Raw genomic sequence first — 14,884 nt, 5'->3', positions numbered from 1 at the left:
TATACATAATATATATTTAAATCAAAATATACAGCTGGATAAATATGCCTTCACGCCATTTATATACAATATATTTTAGTAAGCAATAATGTCTAGCATGCGGTCGTTTGATTTCTATATAATTGCACACAATACAAATGAATTATTGAAACATTCGACAATTGGTCCAAAAAATCATATCATCAGCATTACACTTTCACACCGATTGGATTTATGCTTAATGTATGTATGTAATATAAGTGTTGCACTATGCTAGCTCTGCTGTACCGAACACTTGATGTAAGGAAGAAGTATGTACATATTTGTGTTAAATGTCTTATTATAGTAATGCACTGAAAGGAGAAGAGAGGGAGGGGATTTTTAATTTTTTATAAAATTAATAATTATAAAATCGAGTTAACAAATCAAATTTGGCACGATGAAAAGCTTTTAGAAACGAACAAATTCGACTGGGGAGAAATTGGCGAGCCCAAAAGAGACTTTTTGTAAAGTCCTCCAAAGCTGACGAAAACTTGAAAAGTAGTAAATTTTATAGTAAACATAGTGGAGAAGAGATTCTTTCAAAAAATTGACAATGGACATGGCACTGCCCACTCTTTGACCAAAATTGTGAATAATATTATTTTGACATTTTTATGTTACAATCGACGAAATTTACTACATATTCCAATATTACATAACATTTTTATCGGCAACCATAAACTTTTCGGTGGTGGGATTTTGTTTGATCACCCGATGTATTATTGAAGCAACAATTTTGAATGGGAGGGTTACAGGTTCGTGGAAACCCACGTATTCCAATGATACCAGAATGTCAGAATTTCTATACCCTATATTGATAACGAAGGTTATGACGGAAGAGATACATCTTTTTAGATTTCATGTATGTATATATGTATCTCAAAAACTACGATACTATGAGTGAACTGTGGCGAAATTGGACCACACTAACAATGGCGTTAACCGACAAGCTATAAACTGCCATAACTTAGTCATAAATAAAACTATGGCTATGAAATTTCATAAAAATAATTACACTAGGAAGGAGCCTATTTGAATGGAATTTTCTTGGACAAGTAGGTATGGTGCCGCCCCTAATAGGTTTTGGGTTTTTGTATATATTTTTCAAAACTACTAATTCTATATAAACCAAACTTGCTGGACACTTTTCGCTATAATATCTCATCACGCACAAATTTAATTCAATAACGAAAACTGTCAGAAACACTAAATTTTATAGAAGAAGACAGATTTGATAGATAAAATAGGAATCGCTAACTTTTGTGTCAAATCATATGTCGGGAAATCAAATCATATTACATATATATATCAAAAACCATTGAAATAAAACTTTATTGAAATACTGCAGTCGAGGTGTGGCATCGCTCATTTTAAAAGTGTGGAAATCTTTTAATAACTTCTTAAGGTCCTATGTATTGAACATACATACCTCAGTGGCCATGAACAACTTGTTACCGAAAATATCGGTAAATCTCTCAGATTATAATGGTGTGCCTCTGTGCTAAAAATAGGCAACATCGGGTCCCAACCCTTCCCAGCACCCATATACCTAACATTATGACTTTCCGTTGAATGGTATATATCGGTTAATAAGTGAGATAGCATGTGTACGGTTACTTGTACAATGGGCGTGGTAAACGTCTTTTTTTAATTGAAATGATTTTCGGGGGGCTAGTTGACGGATTTGAAACAAATTGGATGAGCAACATTCTTGAAATATTTATATTAAAAAACCAAGCCACAAATACAAATACTCTTGAAATATCACAATTTTAAGCTCCCCTTAACAATATACAGTAGCGGACAGTGAAATCCTGGTAATCCGTCGGTTTGTATTAAAAACGCGATTGTAACCGACAAGTGTAATTTAAAACAAGTAAGGAAAGGCTAAGTTCGGTTACAATCGAACATGTTATGCTCTCGCAATTTATTGCTATACTTTTATTAAGATATCACACAATTTGACCCATATATTCGGTATAAAGGCCAATAGAAAACCAAAAATCCTAATTTATAGTATATGAGGGCTGAGGTAATTCCTGAACAGATTTCACTCATTTTCACCACCATCATACATTATATCCAAGATTATATGCTCACTCAAGTTGGTTAAGATATTTTACATATTAACCGATTTATAACCTATTAAGCCCATCGTATTTTTGAAAACCCTATAATTAGGTATATGGGAGTTGGGGAAATTATGACCCGATTTCAACCATTTTTAGTACAGAGACACACTACATATAAATATACAGAGGTAGTCAAAATTATTTACACATCGAACGTTTGTTTTACAAGTTTCACATAAAAAGCTTTTGCTTGTTGTTGTTGTCGCAGGGTAACAAAATGCTATGTTGTTAGAAACCTTGATCTATTCCTAAGCGAATGATGTAGATGAGAATAGCTGGACATATAACAGAGAAATGGGCAAATGTACCGATGACTCGCAGTAGTCAAAAGTATTTATACACATTTTTTTGCGTCAAAAGTATTTACACACGGTGATTTAGCCTTTATCCTTGGATTTGGTTTGAGCATTTAAAACAAACTAACTCAGCCTTAAAATATAAAAATTTGGTAAATAAAATGCCGAAACCAAAGGAATTTTGGATTATAAATAGATCGGAGACTGTTACTAAGTTTAAGACTAGGCTTGCGGCTTCGGAGATAGTTAAAATTTATAGAATTTGATGAAATACTGTTTATAATGTTATTAAAAAGAAGGAGACGAACAATTGCAAGGATACTTTACAGAGAACAGGGCAGAAACCTGTGATAACTCAAAGAGAATGCATAAGATTAGTAGGAACTGTCATACAAAATCCCACAATTAGTCCTGATAATATTGCAGTATCATCGAATCAGCACAAAGCCGTTGTGCATAAAGTGGTAAATAATTCCAAAACCAAAAAAGCGATTTGCCTATCATTTGCCTGAAATTCTATCCTAAAGCATGTAGTGGGCAAATAAATTATTAATTATTATTATTAATTATTAGTTCCAGGACTTCTTTAGTCAACGCTTTATTCATTTACCACGTTAGAAGAAGAATAATGCAGTTTAGACACCAAATAGAGTCGGAGGTGACAAGCTGATTTTTTTGGGAAGTTTTCCTTACATATGTTTTGAAGACCCTAAATCATCCGGATATATCAGAATTCACATGACCATGCCATTGTAGTGGTTAGTTGGCCTTTTTCACCTATTGACTACATTTTACAACAGGACAATGCTCTATTTCATAAAGGATTGTTACTAACAAAACTTTTATACGAAGCGAATCAAGTTGACCTGAGCAGTGCTCCGACCTAAACTTTATTGAAAATGTTTGGTGTTTCGTTAAATATCAGAGGACAATTGATATATTAACCGAAAATGCCGAAATTCCCGCCATTTGGTCAAAACTAACTGTTAACTTAGCGCACAATTGGGTTGAATCAATTCGGACCATAAAGCAGGCTGTTATTGATGTCAATGGTAATGTAACCAATTATGAATTTATCGCCTTAGAATAGGAACTTATACTAAACTTTAAAATGTTAAAGTTATGATTAAATAGGAACTTGATAATAGAGTTCAAGTTGTGTGTAAATACTTTTGACGCAAAAAAAATGTGTGTAAATACTTTCGACTACTGCGAGTCTTCAGTTCATTTGCTTATTTCTCCGCCATATTTTTAGTTATTCTTGCCAAACCGACTTTATTCGCTTAGGAATGGATCAAGGTTTACAACAACATAGCATTTTGTTACACTGCGACAACAACCACAACAAGCAAAAACTTTTTATGTGAAACTTGTAAAAAAACGTCCGATGTGTAAATAATTTTGACTACCTCTGTATTTGTATTATTAATAGTTGAGTGCATGCATGTTGCATATAGATGCATGAGTACCTCATATAAATGTATGTGTGTTGCACTTTAATGTATGTATATGAGTATGCCTTTGATTGTGTATTTATGTATGTCCATTCAATATATTTGAACACACATGTTTTAGAGTAGTGGACTGTATGTGTTCTTTGTATTTTCATTCTTTATATGTAGAATAATAAAAAAAAACTAAATATATTAACGCGTACTGAAAGTGATGCCCTTTGGCAGCAACGCACGTGTTCATTTTTGAACACTAATAGAAGAAAATTACCCTAAGGCACTGATTTCTTCATATTCGATATCCGGGGGATTGAAAAGTTATCATATACAGTATTTGTCTAAAGTTTTATTCCGATATCTTCATTGGTTCCTTATATACATATTATAAAGTGAAGGAATGAGATGGAATTCCAAATTAAATTATATGGGAAGTAGTCGTGGTTGTGAAACGATTTCATCCATTTTCCACACGTGTCATCAGGGTGTCAAGAAAATATTATATGCCGAATTTCATTATAATCGGTGAAGTAGTTCCTGAGATATGGTTTTTGACCCAAGAATGAGCGACGCCACGCCCATTTTCCATTTTGCACAAAAATTTGAGTGCAGCTTACTTTTGTTATTTCTTCTGTAAAATTTAGTGTTTCTGATGTTTTTCATTAGTGAGTTAACGCACTTTTAGTAATTTTCAACCTAACCTAACCTTTGTATGGGATGTGGGCGTGGTTATTATCCGATTTCAACTATTTTCATGGTGTGTGGTGAGGTACGTAAGGGACCCGATTGCAGAAAGTTTGGTTTATATAGCTTTAAAAAAAACTTATTTGGGGTCCGGGCCACGCCCACTTCCCAAAAAAAAAGTTACATCCAAATATGCCCCTTACTAGGACGATCATTTGTACCATTTTTTAATTTTATAACTTTCTTTATGGCTTAGTTATGACACTTTATGTGTTTTCGGTTTTCGCCATTTTGTGGGCGTGGCAGTTGATCAATTTAGCCCATCTTCGAAAGCAACCTTCTTATGATGCCAAGAAAAACGTGTACCAAGTTTCATCAAGATATCTCAATTTCTACTCAAGTTATCCGTTGCACAGACGGACGGACGGACAGACTGTTAGATGTTTTAATGAAATTCAGAGAACGTCTTTCCTTATACCAGTGAGCTAAGACTGGACCAAATTGTAATCCGTTCAAGTTTTGCCGACGACATATGAACACTTCCCTTCCTTTAAGCCTTGCAAAAGATTAAAATGTTTGGTTGCTGCGAACTTAACCCTACTTTACTTGTTTTATTATACAGCGATTATTTGGAGTTGAATATGAATTCAATGAAAAACAAAATACATTTAATTGTTGCTTATATTTGTCTGAAGTAATAAGTACACTAAGCACAAATATGTACCTAATCGTCTCACTCTATATACACATTCAATACATAAACGATATTTATAATAATCATTTAATTGTGCACAACTATACATAAAATAATGTTAAATATATGTACGCACATTTGTATGTATATTTAAACTAATTGAATTATAGACATACATTGTAAATCAGCAATTTATGTACTGCATATACATACATATGTCCTAATATGTATATATGTTGGACCTGCACCAGCTTCCGTCCATATGTATAAAATTCATTAGAGTCCGACCGATTAATCGACCTTGGCATCGGTATCGACCATTTTTGACCGAGTAAAAAGGTACTTCTTTAGTTTAGTAAAAATAAATCTTTTAAGATTCGACAGCTATGTTCGACAACTCGTTGAGATTTCAAAGATAATCCCACTATTATAGAAACCCCCGCTGGTATTGGCAAAAACTGGGACAGTGGATTTTTAAGTTTTCTTTTAAGATGAATTTGCTATGATCCCCTTCATGAGAATAAGAGCGCTTCCAGCCCTGGATACCATCACTCATAATGTGCAGAGGTCATATTGCTCAGGAACTACCGCGGCCGCGACTATCAGGCCGGTATGGTCAGAGTCTTTATTACAATTGTTCGACACGTTCTTAGAAGAATAATGCGCAAGTAGGAACAGCTGCTGGCTGTAATTGAAGTGACTTCGCTACTCCAATCTGTTTCTCGGGGGATATAACCTGAGAAGATTTAAACAACTAAAAGCGCTCCTTAGAAACAAACTGAGATAACTAGTGGCACTTTACACAGGCTACTGCAGACTAAGGTGCCATCTGCATAAACAAGGAATCTACCCGTCAGATCAGTGCCGATTTTGTGATTTAGTAGCGGAGACACCTGATCACCGGACTATAAGGAGATTGCAAATGAACCGTATGCTTTCGATATGCATAGTATACACCTTCCTGTTTCCCTATTGGCCAATTGTTTCAGACGGTCTACTCGACCTAAAAAGTTGGAAAAACATATTCTCTGTACATTTACGCTCCGGAACAGAAAACAAAAAATGTTGTTTATCAAGCTGCGTTACATTGAAAAAATATAGAAAAATCGCAAATAAATGCTTTTCAACACAATATAAATTCAACTTTTTTTCTTTTTCAAAAAAATAATTTCACGCAGGGCAACGACTGCGGGGTCAGCTAGTATGTTATTATAATAAGTTATTTAATATTGATCATATTATTGTTATGCTATTTGTTTTTCTTTTGTTACTATACTAGTTTACTATGTAAATAAATTTGTTCATGAAATAATCGGTATCGGCATTGGCCGATTCTTTGCCAACTGTCCGATTAATCGGCATTAGCCAAAAATTGGGAATCGGTCGGACACTGAAATTCATACGCAGTTATGATTCTTGTTTTTATTACTTACCTTCCATGTTGCAGCATTGCGCCGAAAATAGCAGAATGTGTTTTGAAACCAGTTATAAATTTCGTTTAAAGTTAACTGTTTGTCCGGTGACTCTATAATAGACTTGAAATATATTTAAAAAACAGGATAAAATAGTCAGTGTATGCATGTACGTGAAATACTACTATAATAATTTCGGATTTTAAACTGCTATAACCAAACACAACAGGTTAGGTTACTGGGCTGATCTTCGTGTCATAGGTCATGGCGAATCGAACATGAACAGCTGAGAACGCCGGTCTTTTTGATGGTACATCGAAAGGACCTCATGGACATAAAGCTACGAGCCAATCATAAATGTATTACCAATGCGACTAACAATAAATGCTCAATGACAACCTGTGAAAATGTTCCATTTTTTACATAACAAAATAACAAGAAATCATAACATAACAATATCATGCAATGGGCAACTCTCACTTGCATGTTTTGAGAAGGGTAGAAAGGACAGTGTGCAGTTATTATCCACGGCATAATTGATATATCGAGTATTATTTTTGGAGTTACAGTCTGTTGAAAATTTAGACAGTTCTTCGAGATACAATTTCCTAGGTCTTGTAAACAGATTTTTTTCATTTGTAACTATTAAAACAAATAACGCCGTGAAATTGTAACCATTTTTTTCGTAAAACCATCTGCCAAAATTCCATAAAAAAATTCTCATTTCGTCGAAGTTCTAGTTTAAGGTTAACCATTCTTCGCTTCGTTCAACTTGTGGTCAATAATCGGCCTACTGAGCGTACTATTCGCAACACTATCACCCATCTGAGACCCAGCATTCATTATTGGATAATATTCGATAGATATAGCAGCCGTAGCTGAGAGTGTACACGAAGACCGTGGAGAGTCAATTCGGCGCCGTTCGTAGCAACTCGGACTGCCGTATGGAACGTTATTTAATTCTTCCCAATAATAACTTATTTTGAATTACGTAATTGAACCCAAAGCAACATGACCAAATATTAAATTTCTAATAATACCATTTTCGGTCAATGAAAAAGAACAACAATTGCACTTCGTGACGGTGACAGAGCGAATAATAGATTTAGATTTTTTGTTGGTTAGTTCCTAGTTGTTTGCCGGTATGCATATGTACATAATTAAGCATTTATTAATTACCTGCCGTATCAGTGAAGCGTATGTGAATGGAGGTCTTACATCAGCATTTTTATAAAATTCTCGATTTCGGTGGATTTCTGAAAGCATATATTAAATGTTCTAAGTTAGTTTTCATTCCGAATAACGTCCGTTTGATTTTTGGGAATATTTCATGTATTGTTACAAACCTTGTTGGACATCCAAACCGGCTCTTTCCAACATATAAGGCAAACCTGTAATAAGTAATTAACTAATGAAACTGAAGCAACAAGTTTTAATTAGAAATGTGGAAAAAGTGTTTTAATTATTAGCTGCATTCGATTCACCAAGTATTGAGAGGAGCTGGAACAGGTGAAATGTCCTTTATTATCACATACATGTCCTTTACATATCACATATTGAATGCGGTTAAAAAAGACAACACTCCACAAAATTGGGCGAGAACGTGTCGCGAATCAGAAAAACAGCTAATGGGGAGATTCTCCTTGATCTCAAGAATGATAGAAGACAAGATTACGACATAGTGACGCGCTCAGGACCCCTGAATGGGAATAGGCAACATGAAGAATTGCCAAATGAAAACGGAAATGCTATGAACAGTGAAACAAATTGAACATGAAATAGATTACAATAGTTAACATAACAACATATTTATTTATATTTTAACATATTCAAATAAATAATATTTGTTAACTAAGGTAATATTTACGTGACGAATGAATGATTAAAAAAATGTGTGTTTGCGATATTATCATCAAAAGTTTCTTTTATTGCGAAAACATTAATATTAATTAAACACTAACCATGACTTAAACTCTTTGTTTTGGCTTTATTGTTTTGTAATACCGTACAATTTTTCAGTTTTTCTTTCATTGTTTGTTATGCTCGCGTGTTTGAGGGTCTTTATTGCGTCAATTAACAGGAAATTAAAACCCAAAAGAGCTAACTGTAAACGAATGGTGTTACCTTGTATTCTATCATTCTTGCCTTGAGCTAATGATTGCACAAAAAGGAAGTGTCAATGATTACAAGGAGGAAATTTGCAAAATTCTTGGGAATAAGGCGGGAATTAAAGTTCTAACACCCGAGAAAGTTATAGAAATTCGTGATTTTGGTGAAGTTACCGCAAAGAAACATATAGTCCAAGCTATTTTTTCGCACTTCGAACAGTTCAAATTCGACGCAGCAACACAAACCGTAGTTTTTAGTCTTCCTGAACGAGGAGCACTATACCTATTAGACGCAAGCAAAATTAAGATGGATAATGGATGGGTTGTCTGCAGAACTAGAAAGATGAAATTTAAAAAAAAAAATGTTTTAAATGTTAATAAAGGGCATTTGCGACTTGCCCTACACTATTAAAAGAAGTAGTGAACATTTTTCCCAACATAATAAGCACAATCAGAGGGAACGTATCCGCTATTAGCCTAGAGCACCTGTGAATTATTAAATAAATTAAACGGCATGATTGTTTCCTAAAAATATGGAAACAAGTAGCAGGTTCTTTTGTTAAAACCAAAGAAACCGCCAGGAGAATCAAGCTCCCATTCTGAATGATTGATACTGCTGGTAAAATCTTCGAATCAGACAATCAATGCGTTTTTTGCAAGAGATGTGGAGCGCCATTCCACAAATCGGGGTTACATCGTTACATTGGATGTTAAAATGCTTTCAATTCTATGTTTTGGACCCATATACTTCACGCATTATAGTCTCTTAAAACGCCAACGTACCTCCTAACCATAGGTCAAGCGATACAAAGTGACCCGTGGAATACCGCAAGGATCTGTGTTGGATCCACTCCTGTGGATGGTATCCTTCGCCTTTCAATGCCGAAAAAGGTACAAATGATTAGCTATGCGAACGATATTGCAGTGACAATCGAGGCAACAAAACTACAGCAAATTGAGAACATATGAAACACTGTTGCTCTCAGAATAAAAAATTGGATAACGGCAGCAAAGTGGCAAATGGCAGAACAAAAACCAGAATCAGTTTTAATAACTATGTAGTAGAAAGAATACGGAAGCAATTACACTTTATATAGACGAATATAACCTTATACATAGACATCGTTATAATTTTTAGGCATAATGATAGATTTGCTAAAGAGAGTATTATAGTTTTGTTCACATAACGGTTGTTTGTAAGTCCTAAAGCTAAACGAATTAGATATAAGGTTATATATATATAAATGATCAGGATGACGAGTGGAGTTGAAATCCGGATGTCTGTCCGTGCAAGCGATAACTTGAGTAAAAATTTAGATATCTTAATGAAACTTTTAACACATATTCCTTAGCACCCTGAGGAAGGGCAAAGTTCGGGTGTCACCGAACATTTTTTACACTCGCAATTTATTTATTTAATTTTTTTAATATAACAAACAATTTGACCCACATATTCGCCATATATGTTTATAGTATAAAGTCCATTGAACATTTTTAGAAGGGCGATGACACCTTTTAAATGCAGTATGTTTGCAAAGTTCTGTTCCGATATCTTCACTAGTGCTTACTATTTATACTCTCGCAACATGTTGCACAGAGTATAGTAGTTTTGTTCACATAACAGTTGTTTGTGTCACCAAGAAATAAAAGAGCTAGATATGGGGTTATATATATAAATGATCAGGATGACGAGTGGATTTGAAATCCCCATGTCTGTCCGTCCGTCTGTCCGTGCAAGCGATAACTGGAGTAAAAATTAAGATATCTTAATGAAATTTGGAACACATGTTCCTTGGGACCGTGAGAGGGTGGCTTTCGGGCAAAATCAGACCATAAATTAAGTTATAACAGTAAAATTTGGAATAAAGGATCGCACTTGCAAGGGGCACATTTGGATGTAATTGTTTTTGAAAAGTGGGCGTGACCCCGCCCCCAAATATGTTTTTTGTATATAACTTGTAAACCAATAAAGCTATATAAACCAAACTTTCTGCCGTCACTTCGCTTACACTCCATTATACACCATAACAAGTAAGGAAGGGCTAAGTTCGGGTGTAACCGAACATTTTATACTCTCGCAATTTATTGATGTAATTTTATAAAGACAACACAATTCGACCCATATATTCGGCATAAAGTTCAATAGAATAACGAAAATCATCATAAATAGTATATGGGGACTGAGGTAATTCCTAAACCGATTTCACTCGTTTTCACCACCAAGATACAACGTATCGAAGACTATACGCTCACTTAATTTAATATTAGTTATAATTAGGTATATGGGATCTGGGGGAAGTTATGAACCAATTTTTACCATTTCAGGTACAGAGAGAAACTGTTATAAGAAAAAATTCAGAGGGAATGAATTACATTAAAATATCTGAGGGATTTACCTATATTTTCGGTGAAAAATTAACCTTAGGCACTGAGTTCTTCATGTTTGATATCAGGGGCCTTGAAAAGTCATGGTTCGATTTTGACAATTTTTCCACAAGTGATGTCACAGCTCAAAATTGGGTTATATGGGAAGTAGACGTAGTTGTGAACCGATTTCGCCTATATTCCACCCGTGTCATCAGGGTGTCTAGAAAGTGTTAAGTACCGAATTTCATTGAAATCGGTCGAATAGTTCTTGAGATATGGTTTTTGACCCATAAGTGGGCGACGCCACGCCCATTTTCCATTTTGTAAAAAAATCTCAGTGCAGCTTTCTTCTGCCTTTTCTTATGTAAAATTTGGTGTTTCTGACGTTTTTCGTTAGGGAGTTAACCCACTTTTAGTAATTTTCAACCTAACCTTTGTATGGGAGGTGGGCGTGGTTATTATCCGATTTCTTTCATTTTTGGACTGTATAAGGAAATGGCTAAAAGAAACGACTGCAGAAAGTTTGGCTTATATAGCTTTATTGGTTTGCGAGTTATATACAAAAAACCTCTTTGGGGGCGGAGTCACGCCCACTTTTCCAAAAAAATTACATCCAAATGTGCCCCTCCCTAATGGGATCCTATGTCCCAAATTTCATTTTCATTACTTTATTTATGGCTTAGTTATGACACTGTATATGTTTTCGGTTTCCTCCATTTTGTGGGCGTGGCAGTGGACCGATTTTGCCCATTTTCGAAAGCAACCTCCTCAGGGTGCCAAGGAACATGTGTTCCAAGTTTCATTAAGATATCTTAATTTTTACTCAAGTTATCGCTTGCACGGACAGACGGACAGACGGACAGACGGACATCCGGATTTCAAATCTACTCGTCATTCTGATCATTTATGTATATATAACCCCATATCTAACTCTTATATTTCTTGGTGACACAAACAACCGTTATGTGAACAAAACTATGAAACTATGAAAGGCTAAGTTCGGGCCCAACCGAATATTTTATACTTTCGCAATTTATTGATGTAATTTTATTAAGATAACACACAATTTGACCTATATATGCGGCATTAGTCCAATAGAAAATCATCATATATAGTATATGAGGGCTGATGTAATTCCAGAGCCAATTTCACTCATTTTCAAGAATAGGGGCATCTTGGCACCTGTTAGTAGGTAAACGAACGGCACATTCGGCCTTGAAATTACTCCTAAATTGCAAATGAACGAAACACCAGTCGGCAAAATCGCCAAAAATAGCGCTATAACGAAGATTTTCCAAATATTCAAGAAGTCGCTGGAGGTACTGCACAGGACTTTAAAATATCTTGATTGTCGATAAACGTTTTTGGTGGAGCCAGGATTCTGTTAGCAGGTGATTAACGCCAGACTCTTCCAATTATTCCTGGATCAATTGTTATTGACGGGCTAATCGCATGCCTAAAATCATATAATTTGTGGTGACTCATAAAGAATCCCCAATTAACAACTAACATATGAGTGTTTTTGCAAAAATATCAAATTGCGATTGAAGAAGTAGTTGCAAATGATAGGGTCGCTGTTGACACCTCGATGGATTAATAACATTTCCAACAGATTTCTGCCACTTCATTGACTCGAAAGAGAACTTTTCCTGACATGAAACCTCAATATGATAACCATAAAAGACTGATTGAAAAATTATATTGGTGGTAAAAAAACAAAGATATCGATGATCTTAATGCTACAATTTAGAACTTCGGTCCAGGAGTGTTGACACAGCTACAAACCAGGATGCGGTGGCCAATTATCCAAAACTATTTAAAATTGACTTACTATCACCACTCACTTTACAATTAAAATTAGTGTGAGTTGTTATTCTGCTGCGTAACCTCGAGTAATCAATATCGTCGCCGAAGCCAAGATTGGACCAACGTAATTTAATGTATACCTTGCCACAAAAACGTGTGGCCGGGTTTGCTAGTTTATATATATATAACTCCATATCTAACTTTTTTATTTATGGGTAATACAAACAACCGTTATGTGAACAAAACTATAATACTCTCTTTAGCAACTTTGTTGCGAGAGTATAAAAACTGTGTCTTTTATAGCAGTTTTTCTTTTAAGGAAAAAAGAAAATATTAAAATTTGAATTTTTGAAACCCACCCTACCCCTTAAGTCTTTATTCCTGTAATTGAACAAACTGTTAATTTAAACGGCATTCTTGTAATTGAATGAATTGTTCAATTAAGCGAGTATCTGTTATTTGTTTCCCCGGATGATTGAATGAAAATTTGTGCAAATTTTGATGTGCAATTAAGCGAAAAATACTGTATTTCGTTTTACTTATAATAGATGAAGTGAGGAACTAGGACAGCAAGAATATACTATGCCACAAATTTAGTTGAGATTCATCGAATTGTTTGAGAGAAAGCAATGTTTTTTTCTGTTTCTGAATATTGATTAGAGTATACAACATTGTATATTATAAAAATAAAAAAAATTTAATTATATTATCTATACTACTATAATAAAGAGGAAAGATGTGTATGTATGTATGTAATGAATTAAATTAAAAACTACTGTGCGGATTTCAAAAATCCTTTCATCAATGGAAAGCTACGTTCACCCCGAGTAACATAGGCTATATTTATTGCTAGAATCTCAACTTTCCGTAAATAGTTCCCAGGTGAGGATATCAAAAAAAACTCCGTGATGGGGAATCATAATCTGAAACTGAAAATCGTCTTGTAAGTCATTCTCTTCGCATCGCAATCACGTGCCAGAGAGTGGAGTAACAAGCGCACGCAGTTGATTGCTGAACAAAATTGAAGAACAAAATATTAGAAATATACATGCTCGCACTAGGGAGTCAAACTCTGAGCCTTCCCAACGCCTTCATAATCAGAGGGAAATACAAAGGACTTCATAGACTAGAAGTCGTAATAAGTTTTAGCTCATTACAAATAAATTATAATTTCATGTTCGAATTTTTCTCATTTCTTTTTTATATGAACCCACGCAAGAAATGGGAAAGTACATACATATGTATGGGAGAGTGTGTAAAAACTTATAAATTGTGAAATGTTTGTGTAAACCCGTGTGTAGCCGGAGCGGTCTGCTAGTCTATATACAGAGAGAGCCAAAATTATTTACACATCGGACGTTTTTTTACAAGTTTCACAGAAAAAGCGTTTTGCTTGTTGTTGTTGTTGTCGCAGGGTAACAAAATCCTATGTTGTTGTAAATCCTGAGCAAATGAAGTCAGTTTGGATGGAATAGCTAGAAATATGGCGGAGAAATAAGCAAAAGAACTGAAGACTCGCAGTAGTCAAAAATATTTACACACATTTTTTTTGCATCGAAAGTATTTAGACACGGTGATTTAGCCTTTATCCTTGGATTTGGTTTAAGCAAGAGTAGTAATTGGATTCTATTGCATTCATAACCACCTAACTCAGTCTTATAAAATAAATAATATAAAAATTGGTAAATAAAATGTCGAAAACAAAGGAATTATCGATTATAACTCGATTGGAGACTGTTACTTGCAGCACCATTGAATTTGCATACCGCATGAACAGTCAATGATGTCACATTGTTCAGGACATTATAAAAAGTTAATAAAAGTACCTGCGTTGTGCATAAAGTGAACAATATTTCCGAAACCAAAAAAGCGATATGCCTCTCATTCCCTGTAAATAGCATCCTAAAGCCCGGTGT

At 34.7% G+C, this 14,884-nt stretch overlaps 1 protein-coding gene across 7 annotated transcripts in view; it reads right to left on the bottom strand.

The window, feature by feature from the left end:
- Positions 1 to 14,884, bottom strand: part of LOC105219951 (putative uncharacterized protein DDB_G0282133) — an 85,244-nt gene that overhangs the window by 15,052 nt on the left and 55,308 nt on the right. For all 7 annotated transcript variants that reach the window (XM_054235656.1, XM_054235653.1, XM_054235654.1 and 4 more), the window contains 3 exons: positions 8,034 to 8,078; positions 7,867 to 7,943; positions 6,709 to 6,810 (listed from right to left, as the gene is read on the bottom strand). In XM_054235656.1, the coding sequence (XP_054091631.1) occupies positions 6,709 to 6,810; positions 7,867 to 7,943; positions 8,034 to 8,078 (224 nt within the window). The remainder of the gene's footprint in view (positions 1 to 6,708; positions 6,811 to 7,866; positions 7,944 to 8,033; positions 8,079 to 14,884) is intronic.

The sequence above is a fragment of the Zeugodacus cucurbitae genome, chromosome X, assembly GCF_028554725.1.
Source record: "Zeugodacus cucurbitae isolate PBARC_wt_2022May chromosome X, idZeuCucr1.2, whole genome shotgun sequence".
In the NCBI taxonomy this organism is placed as follows: domain Eukaryota; kingdom Metazoa; phylum Arthropoda; class Insecta; order Diptera; family Tephritidae; genus Zeugodacus; species Zeugodacus cucurbitae.
The sequence above is the reverse complement of the archived record's forward strand: the minus strand, read 5'-3'. Positions and strand labels throughout refer to the sequence as shown.